General features: G+C 52.8%; 1 protein-coding gene and 1 long non-coding RNA gene across 9 annotated transcripts in view; one reads left to right on the forward strand and one right to left on the reverse strand.

Moving 5' to 3' along the window:
* The window catches only part of Dnah1 (dynein, axonemal, heavy chain 1), a 65,517-nt gene that overhangs the window by 7,601 nt on the left and 40,254 nt on the right, over positions 1–17,662 (reverse strand). For all 4 annotated transcript variants that reach the window (XM_017315799.2, NM_001033668.1, XM_006518426.4 and 1 more), the window contains exons 42-61: positions 16,761–16,901; positions 16,461–16,621; positions 15,906–16,063; positions 15,207–15,380; positions 14,443–14,481; positions 11,080–11,258; positions 9,997–10,227; positions 8,144–8,340; positions 7,529–7,664; positions 6,298–6,506; positions 5,906–6,077; positions 4,855–5,046; positions 4,349–4,459; positions 3,482–3,667; positions 3,003–3,194; positions 2,023–2,190; positions 1,751–1,942; positions 1,395–1,526; positions 810–935; positions 11–130 (exon numbers count right to left, since the gene is read on the reverse strand). In XM_017315799.2, the coding sequence (XP_017171288.1) occupies positions 11–130; positions 810–935; positions 1,395–1,526; positions 1,751–1,942; positions 2,023–2,190; positions 3,003–3,194; positions 3,482–3,667; positions 4,349–4,459; positions 4,855–5,046; positions 5,906–6,077; positions 6,298–6,506; positions 7,529–7,664; positions 8,144–8,340; positions 9,997–10,227; positions 11,080–11,258; positions 14,443–14,481; positions 15,207–15,380; positions 15,906–16,063; positions 16,461–16,621; positions 16,761–16,901 (3,216 nt within the window). The remainder of the gene's footprint in view (positions 1–10; positions 131–809; positions 936–1,394; positions 1,527–1,750; positions 1,943–2,022; positions 2,191–3,002; positions 3,195–3,481; positions 3,668–4,348; positions 4,460–4,854; positions 5,047–5,905; positions 6,078–6,297; positions 6,507–7,528; positions 7,665–8,143; positions 8,341–9,996; positions 10,228–11,079; positions 11,259–14,442; positions 14,482–15,206; positions 15,381–15,905; positions 16,064–16,460; positions 16,622–16,760; positions 16,902–17,662) is intronic.
* Positions 1–17,662, forward strand: part of Gm35823 — a 53,021-nt gene that overhangs the window by 55 nt on the left and 35,304 nt on the right. For 2 of the 5 annotated variants that reach the window (XR_383327.2, XR_003951219.1), the window contains exon 1: positions 934–1,326. The exons of 2 other annotated variants lie outside the window; for them this stretch is intronic. This is a non-coding gene — a long non-coding RNA (predicted gene, 35823). Of the gene's footprint in view, positions 1–126; positions 1,327–17,662 lie in introns of those variants that run through there. One more of the 5 variants, XR_003951220.1, reaches the window with a different exon arrangement.

Consider the following 17,662-nt stretch of genomic DNA (forward strand, 5'->3'; position numbering starts at 1 on the left):
GTCTGCTTACCATGTTCTTGATCCATTTGTTAGCCTGACCCTGGGGGTCAATGAAGTGGGTCCAGCGCTGCGAGAACTGATTGATGACCCCGTTCTCCACTGACAGAGTGTCATTGGGGAGGCCAGCAATCTGTGGGAAGCCATGCTCACTCAGGGTTCTTGTATGAGCACAGCTGGCTGGACATTAGCTCCTCCTAACTCGGTTTGGCTGTAGATTTCTCCTTGTTGTATGCTTTGGATGGGGGCAGTATGAGGGATAGAGATGGCAGTGTGGACAAGGATGTGTCTCCAGGATTCTCTTCTGCTGTTGGAGGGTCTCCTAATGCTCTCCTTTGCTGGGCCTTTTCGTCCACGTGGCTTCTGTATCCTTGCTTAGTGATATCACCTTCAGGGTGCCCAAATCCCATTGGCTCTTTATATTTGCCCACTTGTGGCCTCTCTCTTTGCCTTTGGGGCCTTGCTTAGACCTGACTTGAAACCTCTCCCTACAGCTACATCTATGCCATACCTGGCCTAGTTCTTGCTTCTTTATCTACTCACCACCCTCTTGCTATACCCAGGGGAATCCAAAGGAGGTATCCATGGAAAGAAAGGAGGGTAGAAAGCAGGCAGGAGGAGGATCCAGAGGAGGTAGCCATGGAAACGAGGGTAGGAAGCAGGCAAGAGGATCCAGAGGAGGTATCCATGGAAACGAGGGTAGAAAGCAGGCAGGAGGAGGATCCAGAGGAGGTAGCCATGGAAACGAGGGTAGGAAGCAGGCAGGAGGCCCTAGGCCCAGTCTGAAGCACATTCTGACATCTGTCAGTTACCTGCCAAGAGCGGATCTTCACGGGGTTTCCCAGTGTTGTAATCAGTGTGGGCTTGGAGGTATGCGGGACATGGTGAACTGTGAGCTGGTTGACCCAGTACTCATAGAGTGTTGTACGGTACTGGCCCTGGAGAGATGTAAAGCATAAGGCCACCACACTGGGCACACAGCATTCTCCTCCCCTCTTGCTACAACCCTGCATGCAGAAGTCAGACCTCAGATGAGGAGCCAGGCGTTATGGACACCTCAGACCTGCTTGGATCCTACAAACCTCGGACCCTTGACTATGAAATGAGTCATGCCTGCAATGTCTTCCCAAAGGATGGCTCTGATGATGAAATGGGGGCACACGATGAAGCATTTTAGAGCATTGTCTAGCCTGGGCGCACATGTGTGAGCCTTTATCTACTTCCAATTGGGGTTCTGCTGGCTCGAGTGCACAGCTGTGTGCCTGCTCAGTACCTGTATGCTACAGTGAGGGAAGGAAGGAGAGCCTCTCCACAGTTGCCCTCGCAGAGGTAAGGCCTCAAGGGAGGGTCTCTTTGTGGGATAAAGCTGGTCAGGGGTACAGCGGGGGATTCTTTACCGTGAAGGGGCCCAGGTAGGCCACAAAGCCGGCAGCCACCAGCACATCGCCAAAGATGTTGTCAAGCATGTTCTCCAGATTCTCCACGGTCTCCTGCCAGCGAACCTTTTCGTCGGCTAGCCCGTTGATGAGCTGTAGAAGCAGTCTTGTGGAGTGGGCTCTGGGAGGCTGGGCTGGGGCCTGGGACTATCTCCGCCCACTGTGACCCCACCCATAGGTTGCTAGAAAGGGGGCGGGGAGAGCCAACTCATACTTGTTCCGCACCACAGAGTCCTCCTCTTCCCAGTGGGCCCGCCTCTCTTCCCGGTGGTCCCGGCCGCCCGCCTGCCCGCGGGCTGTGGAGGAGGGGCGCGCACCTTGTCAGCTCTGCCCAGGCGCTGTTCACACTGCTCACACTTCATCTCCAGCTCCTCCTTCTTGGCCACACACTCTCGATACTTGGCCTGCATTGTGGCGATGCCATCTTCCACTTCGTGCAGGTGGTGCTTCGCCTCTTCTAGTATCCGCTGGGTCACTTCCAGGTCATCCTGGGCTTCTCGCAAGGCTTGCTGCAGACAGAAAGAGAGCCAGCTCATAGCCAGTTCCTGGGTAGGGGAGCCAGTCCCCACCAGCTCTGTACAGTCCTCACCCGTTTGGGCTCCACCGCCTTGGCTACAAAATGGTACTTGTGCATGGCGCGCACCCACTGGCAGATAGATGTGCAGGCTTTGGACACCTTGGCAATGGCAGCTGGCTGGAACTCCTCATTGTCGATATATGGCTGGATGGCTTTGATAACTGCCTCCCCAATGTTGTCCTGAGGCAGAAATCACTGAGCTCAGGACACTGCTTCCTAAGAGGGACAGCTCAGAGCCTGTCTCTCGCACTCATGCTCTGTCCCGCCTGAGTCCAACCACTGTTGGTGATGGGCCTGGGGTTCCTGTACTGCCAGCCAGCTCTCAGAGGCCGGGGCTAAGGCAAGCCCAGGAAAACAGAGCTTAGGCTGTGAGCCATCCTGGACTAGATGCCTCTCTAAGAAGGGTGTCTCTGGTCCTGTTCATGTAGGCCAGGCACTCAGTGAATTTCTGGACTGGAGAAGGGTTTCCCTGAAGGGGTTCTTGGCCTCCAGGCTGACCTAACCATGGCACAGTCCAAGAGGGCAGATAGATCCCCATGGACTGAAAATCTCAAATGGATAGACATCCAGAGACCCTAGAGGCAGCCAGCAGAAGCAGAGGCTCCCCAGGCAGGGAGATAATACAGAGCAGCGGGTGAACCTCTTGACTAGGACGGGAAGACATCTCCAAGCTGTGGAGCCTTGGAGTGACTGTGGGTGATATCCTGTAGGCACAGGAACCTGCCCTGCTTCCAGTATCCTCGGTGGACTTCTGTTGGGGGAGGGGATGTTGTCATCCCACCTGACAGCTCCTTGGGTAGACTCCATGTCCAGTGACCCCGGACAGCTCTATGTCCCCACCAGGGGCATGTGTGCCCCAACTGCTGGCAGGGCAAGGCAGTGGCAGAACAGAGAGCATGACACCTGCAGACACTGCTGATGGGTACTTTGCCAGCTCACACCGTTCTGCTGTGTCCCACCCCCTGGCTTGCCCAGGTGCTTAGTGTGGTCACCTTGTCAAACTTGAAGAGGCTTTCAAGGAAGCGGCCTGGGTCTTGCAGCAACCCCTTGCCTGGCTCCCAGTAGTCATCCACTTTGGAGCCTGGCTTCTCTCCTGGTACCTTCTTGGGCTTGATGCCCTTCATGATGCACACAGCTTCAATGACCAGCTTCACTCCTGGGGGTGGGCGCTGCATGGCACGCACCTATGGGCCATGCCAAGAGGTATAGAAGGGGAAAGTCCTACCCTTGGGCAAGGTGGGCCCTACCAACCAAGTCTTCACTGCCACAGGACCTAGGGCGTTGGGACTGCCTGGTTTTGGCACCAGGAAAGTGGGACAAGCAACGAGGATCTGGCCCTCATTCTGTTCCCCCCTGTTGGTACACAGTCACCAAAAGATGTGCACAAGGTGGGCCTGGGGACACCATTAGGACCTAAGAGGACACAGAAAGGGATATGACAGTGAGTGTGAGGAGACGCCTGGCTGCTCACCTCTGTCACATCATTCTTGTTGAGGTTTCGAAGGCTGGCCAGGGCTGCATCCAGGGCTGGGAGGGCCTCATCGAGATCCTTCTGAGCATCATCAGCAATAGCTTGGGCCTTGTTGGCCTTCTCGTTGGCCTTAATCTCCTCTGCCTGCACTGATTTCCGGGTCTCCTCAGCTATGGCTGTGTCCACCTGGGGATGGAAAACAGGGCATCCAGTGAGTGGCCAGCAGCAAGGGCAGGAATACCAACCCCCCTCTTTCTGAGGGTTTAGATTTCCACCTTTTCTAAGGGCCTCTTAGTTGCAATAGGTTGCTGAGACCCAGGAAGTCTAGGAGATCCTCCCACACATCTCCAGGGCCACAACAAGGCTTAGGAGTTTCCAGGTTTGGGCATTCCAGCCCTACAGGCCCACGTTGCTATCTGTGCACGATGCAAAGATGCACCTCCCCATTTCTTCAGGGAACATTTTGTAATACTCTGACTCGGTAGACCAGGACCCTTGAATAGTGGCAGAAAGCTGTCATGCTAATGGTGGTCTGTGTTGGGAGGACCGAACCCTCGATGTAAACCCTGATTCTGGGCAGCATCTGCACGCCTGCTTGTGCCAGTTCTGTTGCTCAGTCTGAGCTGTGACATCATCAATGCCTGGCCTTTTTGGACTCATCTGCCTCGCTCTTCATAGATGCCCGGCCAAAGGAGTGCCTCCTGGCTTAACCTGCCTAAGTTACCTGCCAGGTAAATGAGCGCCCGCCCAGTGAATGAGGGAACGGAAGTGTGAAAGCCAGGGGCTAGCCATTCCCTGTTTGAGATGTTGAGCATCCTCACATAGGACCAGGAGGTGGGCTCAGGAGTTCTCTGTGAGCCGCCCAACCTTGATCTGTTCCATGGTGAGCATGGTGTCCTTGGCAGCTTCTTCCAGCAGGGGGCGCATAATCTCCAGCTCCTCCTGCATCTTGGCCACATCCTCAGAAGTGCGCAACAGCTGAGTTTGAGAGCAGAGAAAAACAAAACAAAACACGAAACAAAACAAAACAAAACAGAACAAAACAAAACAAAACAAAAACCAGGTGTTACAGGGACTAGAGAGACCCCAGGCCTTAGGGTTCTGAGGATAGGGCCCTGCTGAATAGTCCCCGTGTGGCCCCCAGGTTGCTCAGTGGTTTCTAGAGGAGGCCACCTCACTCCCTCAGAACTTGGGGGTGTCTCTGCTTGCTCTCACCCTTCACTGATAATTTTTATTTTTTCACTGAGAAGGAAGTCACCCTTTTCAGCACTTTGGGCTGTACAGTTTGAAATGCCAGGCCACCCTGACATCAAAGACTGCTGAGACGCAGCCCAGGTAGCTAGCCACTGTCCTCGGGCCTTCCTCAGCCCTACCTTGTCAAGGCCACTCTTCATGCGGTTTTTGGCTGTCTTCAGTTCCATTTTCTTCTGCCCAATGAGGATGGAGAAAATATTGAGCAGCTCCAAATAGCTCTTGGGGGTCACATAGTTGTGGCGGGCCAGCTCTGCGAGGTACTCAACACATTTGCTGGCCACTGACTGGTGGATAAATACGCAAACCTGAATCTGTGGAGGTGGAGATCATGGGTACTTGTAGCACTTCAGCAAAGACCAGGTACCAGGTACCCACAAAGCCACCGTGTCCTGGTCCTGAGGAAAGGGTCACTTCACAATTTTACCTCAAATAAATAGTTTCCTAAGATCCTCATGACCTCCAGGCCCAGGTAACCCCCCTCCTTATTTTTAAAGATTTATTTTATTTTATTTATATGAGCACACTGTAGCTGTCTTCAGACACACACCAGAAAAGGACATCGGATCCCATTATAGATGGTTGTGAACCACCATGTGGTTGCTGGGAATTGAACTCAGGACCTCTGGAAGAGCAGTGAGTGCTCTTAACCACTGAGCCATCTCTCCAGCCCTTAGGCAACCTTTTATGTAGATGAAAAGCCCAAGGCCCATACTAGTCAAGAACAGACCTGGCCTTGACCGTGGACCCAGGTGTCTCCCAGCCATGGTCCAGGGCCCTTGGCACAGCTCCATGAGCTGCTTCCCTCTGAAAGGCCTAAGATGGTGTCCCCTCAGAGGTTGGGTCTAAGCCAGGGAAACATTGGCTTCATCTTAGCTCTTGGACCTCAGAGGTCCAACTCTCTGAGACTGAACCAGACAAACCTGGCTGATCCTATCTGCAATCTTTAAAGAGGTGTCGGGGCCCTTGGAAGAAGGGGGTGCTAACCATCTGTAGCACACTCTGGGTCACCACGTGATTCATGGCCTCGTTTTGCACATGGAAGAACTGAGGGGTCATCAGGTAATGCCATCTCAGCAACCCTTTGCTGGCAGTGGTAGGCTTCAGTGATCCTGAGCCTCTATTAAGTGAGACATTTCTCCCCAAGAGACTGCTTCTTACCAAGATACCTACCAGCCCCTGAATCACTTCCTCCGAACATTCCAGTTCTGGGATCTCACTCAGGAACGTGGTGGCCACAGATTTCAGGGCCTCTGCTGGCCACTCGTTAAACCAGTCAATGGTACAGCAGTTGACAAGTGAGGGGAACTGCCTCAGGCGAGCTCGGAAGACCTCTCCAATGGGACTGAGAGAGAAGGACCCACATGAAGTCTAGCAACACTGACTTAGGCACTCAGCACTCAGGGCCTGTCTATAGCCCTGTGTCATAGCAGCCAGGCCAAACCAGCCAGGTAGTCCCGTCTGAATGGCACGATGGTCAGGCCTGGGGCCACTTTTCATTTCAGAAGCGCCCTCTCACACACATCCCTGAGGCCCCCGTCTGGCTCCGTGACAAGTCCCTGTACCTCATGCATAGCACCATGTGGATGTTGCTGCGCACACGTCCAGTATAGGCAGCCATGAGATTGGCTTTGGTAGGCTGCAGGCCCTGCTCCTGTATGTAGGGCCGCATGGTATTGATGATCTGGTCTTGCTCATCTGCACTATAGATGTTGGGGATGTCACCTGAGTTCAGGACGTTGTTAATGTCCTCTAGGAAGGACTCATTCTTGATCTGGAGAAGGACAAGGGGTAGGAGCTAAACTTTTATGAAAGTCCCTACGTATCATGTCCCATGAACAGTCTTCCCCGACCTTTGTTTTTTGTTTTGTTTTGTTTTTGTTTGTTTGTTTTAAAGGTTTTTCGAGATAGGGTTTCTCTGTGTAGTTCTAGCTGTCCTGGAACTCACTCTGTAGACCAGGCTGGCCTCGAACTCAGAAATTGCCTGCCTCTACCTCCCAAGTGCTGGGATTAAAGGCGTGTGCCCCCACTGCCCAGCTTCCCCGACCTTTGTAATAGCCCCATATAGAAATTAGGCCAAGGTCATGCCATTGACCTCGTAAGTCCTGGACTTACACTCAGATCTGCCCCATTGTGGAGGTTCTGAGTATAACCCATGGGCTGTGGCAGGGCCCCGGCATTGGGGTAGTGGTATACAGTCTTCTGATTCTTTTCTAGCTTTCCTCCAGGCCTTATTTTACTTCAGGAAGAAACCATGGCCACCGACAGAGGCATGTGGCCTGTGTTAGGGGGAAACCTCACTTTCTTGACTATATGAAAGGGTTGGACAGGTCTAGGAGGGGAGGGAACTTGTCTAGGGTTGGGGCATGATCTTGGAGCTCTTGACACAACCTGTAGTGCCAATCAGGTTTAAGTGCTGTCCTTTTTGTCTTGTGGCCTTTCTACTCAGAGACCTGGAAAGAGGCCTTATGCCCCCCAAAAGTGGAGCTATGGGTTCCCTATACCTCGGGAACAAATTACTTGTGGTCCTTAAGGTAGGAAGCCATTGAGCTATGAGTAGTGTGTTATGGTACCAAAGTGCTGCTTTACCCTTGGAGCATGAGTAGTGATCTCTGTTTCCCCTTAGTCTTGAGAGACTGGGTTTGGTTCCTCTTGTGATCAGCCTCATCATAATCCCACCCGGTCCTGATGTACAGGGAGTTGAGCATATAGGACTGAGCACCCTATAGGATACCATTTGGGGATGCTCAGTGTTCAGCCCACCCTGAGCCCTGCCCACTGCTGTGGCGGGTGCACCTGAGTGTCTGAGAACAGGAAGGTGATGGGCAGGTTCTGCAGGCCAGCCTTGAGCAGAACCTTCTTGACATCTTCACGCCACTCAGACATGCCGTAGTTCTTGGACAGCTCAATCTGGAAGCACTCATACTCGGCCCTGGAGGCGGGAGTTTGAGTCAAGGTGTGCCAGAGGCCTGGAGCCAAGCGCTGATGGGTGATGGCTATTCATACCCCCCCATCCCCCGCCACTAGCCACCTGGTGTTTGGTCCTATCCAGGGAGGACTTGCAGATCCCCCAGGCCCTGCACCCACACTCTTGTTTCCTTGCTACTATTTCTATGGCCTAGAATCCTGTCCCTTCCACCACCTGCCCTCCATGATTGGATTCTGAAAGCAGGCCCCCTGGGTCTCTCTGCTAGGCATCTTTCTAGATGTTTTCCTCTAACCTCCCACCCATAGCACCACAGGGTACTGTTGCTGCCTCTTCTTGAGGTCCAGATCCCATCGGCAGCTCTTCTAGAATCTCATGGACCGAGTAGGTTTATGTTGGGGCAACACCAGGATTCTACCATGGTGGAAGGCATCTGTTATAAACAGTTGGCCGCATGCCACCCACTGCCCACCACGATCCCTTACATGTGGGAGGCCAGCCGAGTGAGGGAGCTGCGGCCACTACCACCCACACCCAACAGGAGCGCATTGCCCAGAGCCTGGCGCAGCGTCCGGCTGATGCGGCAGATATGGCTCATGGCGTCCACGAAGAGGACCAGCCTCAGCTTGGCTGTGTTGATCTGGTTGTAGTCCTCCATGTACTCCTCGATCACCTGCATCATCTGGGCACACAAGGGTGGAGGGGAATGGCAGGCTCTGCTCCATGGAGCTGGGCACACGGGGGTGGAGGGGAATGGCAGGCTCTGCTCCATGGAGCTGGGCACATGGGGGTGGAGGGGGATGGCAGGCTCTGCTCCATGGAGGGGTCTCCCAGCTCCCCACCTCTCTCTGTTCAGACCCAGAAATGTCAGTGATTGACTACTCTGTGACCTGGCCAGTTGCAGATTTTCTCCCGTGGGCTTGCAGCTGAGTTGGCTCAGGTCTGGCACGCGATATACTGAGAGAGCCCTCTGCAGATGCTAACTCTCCCCAGCCAAGTCTCTATACTCTAATAAGCTCCAGCCCCCATAACCCCTATTGTGGACATACTAGGATATCTTATCTCATGTTGTTTCATGAGGCAACTGTAACTCTCTCTATTCATAAAGTCTGCAGTAAATGCCTCGGGCCCATCACCTCTTGCTGCTTTCTTTGGATTCTAGCCAGCTCTACCTTGGAAGTGTTTGGGCAGGCCCTTGTAGGAATCCCATGTCACTGTTTTTGTGGCAGCTCTTGCTATAGATAGGTTCAGTAGTTGGGACACTGGAATGCTGATTGCCAGGCCCTCTTTGACAGAGAGCTGACCATGGCTAGTTCTGTTCCCTGTGCATGTGTGGGGAGCCGCCCTCACGTTCACCGTTGCAAGATGGCGCTGACATCCTGTGTTCTAAGTGGTAAACAAATAATCTGCGCATGTGCCAAGGGTAGTTCTCCACCCCATGTGCTCTGCCTTCCCCGTGACGACAACTCGGCCGATGGGCTGCAGCCAATCAGGGAGTGACACGTCCTAGGCAGAGGATAATCCTTAAAAGGGACGGGGTTTCGCCATTCTCTCTCTTGCTTTTGCTCTTGCACTCTTGCTCTCTTGCGCTCTGGCTCCTAAAGATGTAAGCAATAAAGCGCTTGCACTCTTGTTCTCTTGCGCTCTTGCGCTCTGGCTCCTAAAGATGTAAGCAATAGAGCTCTTGCTCTCTTGCTCTCTGGCTCCTGAAGATGTAAGCAATAAAGCTTTGCCGCAGAAGATTCCGGTTTGCTGCGTTCTTCCTGGCCGGTCGCGCGAACGCGTGTAAGATGCATGGAAGGAATTCTGGCTTTCAGAAGTCAGGTCAGCCTCTGAGAAGCCTGATCTATGAGACACACCAGTCTGCAGCAACCCGGGTAAAGCCATCTGGAAACTAGAGGATGTGCGTGGGAAAACCCACCAGAAGGTCCACTGCAGGCTCACAGCTTCAAGGCCACTGATGGAAACCTCAACCCTGTCACCCAAGGTCCTAACTGAGCCATGGCACCAAAACCCTTCTGCTCCTTTATGAAAGAATGGCAGCATGGCAAATGAGCGTAGTGTGTCACTGCTGGCAGGATTTGTCTCAGATGAACTCTTGGTCTCACAGATGGGCCGCCTCACTAAACCCATGTGAACGGGAAACTGGGGCTCAGAGAAGCCTAAAGGTTTGTTTTTTTTTTTTCCTATCCTGACTTTCTAATGGTGATGAGAGTGGGCCTGGGGTCTTCCACTTATCCTATGTAGAGTTTCTGACTCTCTCGGCCCTATATTTGGTGTTCTCTGGATTCCAGGGGATAGACTAAAGAACACCTACCAGAGTAGAGCACCAACTCACCTTACTCTCACTGGTGATGAGCTCATAAGACTTTACATCTGAGCCTGGCGACATGAAGTCCCCATAAAGAATGGGTTGGAAGGGACAGACTTTGTTGAAGGCCACCCCAAACTCTTCCATCTGGGCTTCAAGGAGTTCATCAAACCAGCTGCGGTCTTCCTCATTCACCAGGCGGTCACGGAACACACGGCAGTTCTCATGGTACCATAGCCGCAGCAGCTGCACCTTGTCCTGAGAGTACCCAGTGTCAGGGCCTGTCTGGGTCCCTGGCCCGAGATCATCATTTGAAGTGCCAGGGAAGACAGAGTACCAGGGGATAGGAGCACGGCTCTCAGGACTAGTCTCCTTCCTTTGACTCAGAGCTAGAGCTACAGGCAGGAACTGCTGGGAGACGTGCCTCTGCACAACTGAAGACAAAGTGGATGGCAGCGTACCCTGAGCCTCCCTATCCCCAGCTCCCAGGGCCCACTAGGCACCAGGACTAGCAGCTGCATACTCCAAAGTCATCACTCCACTCCCCCTCTCTTCTAAACCTCCAAACTCTAAGCCTGAAAAGGAGACCTCACTTTCCTTATTCTTCTCCGACACCCCACCTCTAACTGCTTAGCAAACCCCGCCAGTCTCTGTGTTTAGATCCGCTGCCCACTCTGTTCCAGCTTCCATGCCTCTCCACCAGGGTACCTGGGCACACTAAGGACGTTCCAGACTTTTCTCCTAATTCATTGGCTATGAGCTCGGCAAGGGCAGAACCAACTTTTGTCTTATCCACCTCACCTTCCTAGAGCCAGCCACACTTGGGTTGTTTAGGCAGTGGCCCCATGTGGCTCCCCATCTGAGCTCTCTGCTGGTCCCATGGCCTGTACATGCTGGCTCCTGTGCGTCCCCCTGCCCACTCCTCATATCTCCACATGCTTAGTTTCCAAAGGCACCTTGTGTGTCTCTACCAAGTCTTCTCAAACGGAAGAGGGAAATGGCCTCTGCTAGGCTACATTAGGGTTAGAGACTGAAGGCTTAAACTTGGGAGATGTCTAGAGAGGATGGAAAGGGCAACAGGGGCATGAGGTGGGCCTGGCAGATACTCACCTCAACCTTAGATGGTTCAGCCATGAGCATTCCCTGGAAGACTTTGGACAGGTCCCTCAGGTTAAAGGTGTAGTGGGACTTGGCTGGCGTGGGCAGCAACTGGGAGGTGATAATACCGTAGACATTGATGGTGGCATCCACGAGGGGCTCCGTCAAATCATCGATGTTGGGGGCCCCAGCTGTGGGACAGGAGTGTGGGCTGGGTCACACAGACAGCTCCTAGCTTTTCTCCTTTGACCGTTCCCCTTCCGGCCCCAGCACCTATTCCATAGCCTTAGGCTTGGGTTCCATATTTGTTCTAGTCCCTTCTTAGACACTTCCTTTTTTGGAAGGCCTTCCTGAAGTCCCTACCTTAGAATGGGGATCTCTTGTTCTCTGTGCCTAAGATTACCCCCACATTCCAGACTACTAGCCACGCACAGGGCACTGAGATGCAGTCACAGAGTTGTGGAAATGAATGGGCTTAGGACTGGGGGAGCCCTCCCTGCCTTGCCTCGTGAGCCTATGGCCAGACCTGAACATGGCAATGCTGAGTCACACATGGGTCTACGGGCTTCAGGAGTGACCTGGTGGGTGTAGGGTGACCTGGACCTCAGGCTCGACCCTGTGGGCTCACCACCCCTCTGTTGGGTTGCTAAAGCCCCATCTAGCTTTTATCACCACCATGTGCTGGCTCCATGAAAAAATACCCCTGTATCCATGTGGAGCTAAACTCTGAGAGTGGGAATGTGAGGTCCCGGGAGGACTCAGAAGGGACAAAGGGTCAGGAGACGAAGCATATTCCAGGTGATGAGCAAGAGGTTGATGCACACAGATGCCTCTCATCCTTGGCAAGCTTTGTCCTGGAAATGGATGACAAGGAGACAGCAACCAGGTGGAAAATGCTACTGAGAGACTTGCAGCAAGAGGGAAGTTTGGGAAACCTCAAAGTCTGGAGTGAGCCCAGAAATGCTGGGGGACATCCCCCCAAGAAGGGAGACATTTGAGCTGAGATCAAGAAGTGAGATTGCAGTGTGTCTGGGCAGAGGGGCCCACAAGAGCAAACGCCTGTAGACAGGAGGTAAAGGATCAATGGGAGAGGCTGACCGGGAGATGTGATGTGTGGTGTGAAGCATGGACACTCTTCCCGGCACTGTCGCTTGGCTACAACAGTTGACCAGAAGGGGAACGTTGATCTTACTATACTTTTGGTGCTATGTATTTTTGAGACGGGGTCTTGCCCATGATAGTCTTAAACTTGTGGACTGAAATGATCCTCCTCCTACGTTGGCCTCCTGAGTAGCTAGGAATATAGGCAGGCTTATGAACACTTTAACAGGTCCCTCTAGCTGCCGAAGGAGGATGGGTCATTGCTGAGTGGAGGCAGAGTGAAAAGCCCAGGGGAGGGGCTGTCCCTATGGTTGGGTGAAGGAGGACAGGGCGGCGAGTTGACTGAGGACAGATCCTGTGGAGATTGCCAAGGCGTCTCCTGACAGTTGTCAGATGGCATGAGAGGAAGATGACGACCGTGAAGTTCTTGTCATGAGCATCTGGAAGGATGGAGCTGCCAGCCTGACAGGACATCAGAAACTTGAATGTGGACAGGCGCAGTCTGAGATACACAGAGGATAGATGAGAAAGGTGGGATCTGGTGTGTAGGGGAGATGTGTGGGCTGGGGGTGGGAACTTGGATGCGGGTGACGTAAAGATGACTTTATAGTTGAGCCAGGATGAGACTGTCTGAGGACAGTGTATTTAAGAGGGAAAGGGGCTGGGGGCCAGTGTCCAGGCAGTCTACGATGGGGCACCTAGTGTGACAGTTTGTGTTTGAGGCGGTTCCCTGCCAAGGCTTGTGATTTGAAAGCTTGGTCCTTAGCTGGTGGATGTGATCACTGAGAGATGAGTGGATCGACAACACACTAATCTCATCAATAGGCTAAGTCACTGACAAATGGGTTCATAGTGAATTTGTGAGATGTGGGCGTGGCTTGAGGAAGAAGACTGCTTGGAGAGCATCTATGGAGACTATCCATGGGCCCGGCATCCTCCTGTCTGCCTCTGCTTCCTGGATGCCACCGAGTGAACATCTTTACCATGCTTCCTGCTGTCATGGAGTTTTTCTCACCACAGACCCAGAGCCCCTGAGCAAGCCAATCAGAGATGAAACTTTCAAGTCAGCAAACAAAAAGAAACTGTTCCTTCCTTAGGCTATTTTTTTTTCAGAGCAACACAACACTGACTGATACACCCAGGAGGGAGAAGGGCCTGGGAGAATGGGCTGTTTGTAGAGTGGATAAGGCCTGAGAGTTGACTGCTGGCATGGCCACCCTCTCATCACTGTGGTCAGCAGAGGAGGAGGTAACTCAGTGGGAGACAGGAGGGATGTGGGCGTGTCAGAGGGAAGAGTTCTGGAGCAGTTTTGTTATAAAGCTAAGCAGAGAAGTGAGGCAGTGGGGGAAGGAGGAATCTGGGTGTCAGAGAAAATTTGTTTTGTTTAATTAAGACAGGAGAAACCTGGGTGTGCTTGTCTGTTTTTAGAACAGGGTCTCACTATGTAGCTTTGGGCTGTCCTCAAACTTATCATGTAGACCAGTAGATCAGGCTGGCCTCAAATTCACAGAGATCTGCCTGCCATTGCCTCCTGAGTGCTGGATTAAAGGTATATACCACCATGCCCCACAGCATCTTCATGTGTTGATGGAGTGGCCCAGTGGAACAGAAAAAATACTGCTAGTGGGGGCTGTGTGACTCCCATCATCATTAGGTCAAAGAGGAGACGCCAGTCATGCACTAGAATAGGAAGTTCCCTCCTGGTCAAGGTGACCGGAGCCACGGGGAGATGCCTGTGACACATTGAGATACAGATCCTAAGGCTCAGAGAGGGAGCTTGGCAACCTCTTTCAGCTGAGAGGAAGAGAGGGAAGAGGTGGGCACCAAGACAGGACAGAACCTGACGTGGCCCTGAAGTGATGACTGACAGATTAGAGCTGCCTGAGGCTGCCACGGAGGGATGCCTGCCCCCTGGCTGCAAATCACCCGCTTTCCTGCTGTTGCCTGCTCCCTGGAGAAGCAGGCTTCTCTTCACTGTGGCTCTTTCAGGCTGCGGAGTTTGTTGGCTCCATTTCTTCATTCACTCCCCTTTCCATCCCACCATGAGTGTCACACTGAGCTAGGCACCACAGGATGAAGTGGCTCCATGTGTGGTGCTGGAGCCTGAAGAGGGGCCGCGGCAGTGCTGACTTGTGCTCTGGCTCCAGATGGGCCCGAGGAGGGCCTACTCTGGTCCATGGTCCTAACCTTAACCTATCTAGCTGTAGCCAGAGTCCAGAGTTGCTCCCAGACAACTTTCCTTCAAGACCCTCCCAGGCTGCCAGTCGCACTTACGCACAGGCTCTCGGTAACTTTTCTCTCCAAGGAGTCCATCTGCAGGGTTGAGAGACAGAAATAAGGTTCAGAGTTAGGGGGTCACTTGCTGCCCACCTAGGCCAGCTGAGGCCCTCTAGGAAGCTCCTGAAGCCACTGTTTCCCACCCTTCATCAGCGAGATAGGCCCCTCCCCCCAGCTGTACGTGAAAGAGAGACCTGGCTTAGAGCTCTGGCAGGGTAGCCCAGGCTTGACCTGCAGCTCTTTCTACCCAGCATGGTGCCAGTGGTGCTTCATGGACAGGGTGTGCTGGGTGGGAGGTGGGCTACTGGAGAAGCAGCATCCAGGAGGACTTTTTCCAAGCTCCGGGATGGAGCAGGGCTACTTTCCCCCTCTAGTCTTTCTAGGTTCTCCTTTTCACGAAAAGTGGTGGTCATTCCACATGAGCTTATACATGTCTCTACGTAAGTGAATGGATGTGTGGAGATCTGTATCTATTATGGATATGCAATATGCAGACTTGTTGCCTGGCTTTATTTTAGATGCTATGTGCAATATATTATTCAAGAGTGACAGGTACTAATATTAGTGCCCATTGGTAAAGAAACCAAGGTTCAGAGAGGTTCATGACCTTGCCAGTTGTAACAGCAGAGTAAAGGCGTAAAACTGGGGATGCAGACAGTGATTCAGTCGCTTCTTCCTGCCCAGTGCGATTCAGCTGTCTCTGGTGTGACAACTAGCTTGGCCTTCATCCATGGCTTCTCTTGGCCCAACCTGATACTCACCCATCCAACACTCCAGGATTATAGAGAAGATGCGTTTCTTGCTGACTTCATCCATCTCAATGAATGACAGGTAGTTGAAGTGGCGTGTCAGCCTTGGAGTGATAGCGTTCCTGCCTCCCCCCGGGGGACCCATGGCACAGACAAAGTTGATATCCACCAGGTTCTTGAAGGCTCCTGAGTGGGAGCAGGAAGTTAGACTCACACGATAAGAACATATATTGAAACTGTGATTATGGGTGTGGAGAGAGCATAGGGCATTTGTGTCCCCAATGCCCACATAAAACCCAGGTAGGTGTGACAGTGTGTCTGCAATCCTAGAAACTCGGGAGATAGAGAGACAGGGGTCAGCTGGCTAGCTAGACAAGCTGAATTGGCAAGTTCTGGGTTCAGTAGGAGACCCTGCCTCAGTTATATGGACAGCAATCAAGGGAGATACCTAACATGAACCTGCAAACACACATGCTCACATTCATGCAAACACATGTACACATATGCATGCAAAAATGTGATTTACCAGTATAAAGAGAATGTGTTAACAGTCGCCGAAAATTTTCTTTGACCTAATAGTCCCTTCCCTCATTTTAAGAGAAATTAAAAATATTTTTTGTGGACTCCTAAAGTGGCCTGTACTCCTGCATCTACTGTACTCTTCACCCAGCACACGCAGCCCACTACCCGCTGTCCCATGATTCCACGCACCGATGACCTTTCGGTCATACCAGCCACCGTGGTCCATCCACTGGCGCAACAGCTCAATAGGTGGCTGGGCACCATATGTCTCGAGGGCTGGCATGTTCAGGTCATCAATGAAGAAGATGAAGTTGCGCCCTAGGGGTGGCCCGAACACACCCTTTCGCCTGTGGGAGAAGCTGCGTGAGCCCAGCATCCATGGGCACCAGGTCCTCTGAGAATAAGAAGCAGCTGAATGGCCTCCTCCAAACTGCTAAAACTTATGACCAGCCCTCCATCTTGGGACATTTGGGACAAGCTGACCTCTATCTTAGGTCTTTAAATAGAGTTCTACTTCCCAGAAAGGTGGCTAAGTGCACAGCCCCGCCTTAGTGGCCAATGAAAGCCCCGCAGATAGACTAGACAGATCCTGAAAGAGGCAAGGGAGATCCGAAAGGCAACCTAAGGTCCCCCGTGGGGCTTTCTGGTTCCTGTGGGGCCATTTCAGCCAAAGCCAAGAGCAGAATTAGGTGGGGAGATGACACAGCAGAGCTGTGGCTGTGGAAGGAACCAGGGGTGTCCTGCCTCTTGTCCAGCTTGCTGTCGATGAGGTCCTGGGTCTGGTTGGCTGAAGTGCGGGCTGAGAAGGTGAGGAAGTGGCTGATATATTCCAGTGGCAGGTACTTGAGAAGCTTGTTAGAGACTGTGAGCGTCTTTCCTGTGCCTGTCGGCCCGATACACAGCACCTGGGAACGTGGTGAGCAGGAAGGTGGGGCACACACAGAGCGCATGCAGAGGGAGCCACCAACTTGTTGGTGTGCAAGACTAGCCACTCCCTAACCTGAACCTCGGGTGGGCAGGAACAGGGCACGATGGGGCACTCACAGGCTTGTGGTTGGTGAGCAGCATGCCCAGCAGGTAGGACATCTGCACGGTGTCCATGGTGGGCACAATGATGTTGCAGTAGTTGGTGTCTGGCATCATGGTGAATGGGGCCGAGTAGTCCATCCACTTTACCCAGGAAACCTGGAATCACATCTGGTTCAGGATGGGTCTGAAATCCCTTCCCACTCTTGGCTGTGGCCCCACAGCAGGAGGAAGAGGTATTGTCCCGCTGGGCATCGGCAAGAACATCAGGGGAACAACTACTTCTGAGAGAGACAGGGATTCCTGTCATCTGCTCTTTACATGGGATGGCAGGCTCCCACTACAAACTGCCAGGAATGGAGGTTCTCTGAACACAGCCGAGAAGTAGGGGCTACCTGACTGCAGTTGTCGAGGTGGCAGCCTTCCTACACACAGCCAGTCCCTAGGTCTTGGCAAGAAGATGCTCTGGGAACTGAATAGCCCAGGAATGCAAAGGTGCTCACTGTTTATTTTTAGGCTAACCAAGGGGTTGGCGACACCAGAACCCAAGGCACTGACAGCTGGATGCTAGAGGCCATCTGGTACTGTCTCCCACTGTTCCTGCCTCATAAATTCCCTCTCCCATGACCCTTGCAAAACTCCTTCAATGGAGGTGTCAGTTTGGCCAAAGCAACATGTCCCACTTGTGGCTGTTCTGATGATTAGACCCAAATGTACTCAAAGCTCCACAGCAGGACTCTACATAGTGACTTTCTATCACCTCCTCTGGGCCTTGAGGACCCTGACCCTGGAATAATGGTGAACTCAAGAGCCCTGATTGGCTGGTAGTTAAGATGGGGACACTAAAGCAGGGTGCCAGGCATGCTCCTGGCCCTTAGGGAGCTAGGTTTCAGGAAAAATGGGGGCTCTTAACTAGAAAA

Source organism: Mus musculus, chromosome 14 (assembly GCF_000001635.26).
Source record: "Mus musculus strain C57BL/6J chromosome 14, GRCm38.p6 C57BL/6J".
Lineage (NCBI taxonomy): Eukaryota > Metazoa > Chordata > Mammalia > Rodentia > Muridae > Mus > Mus musculus.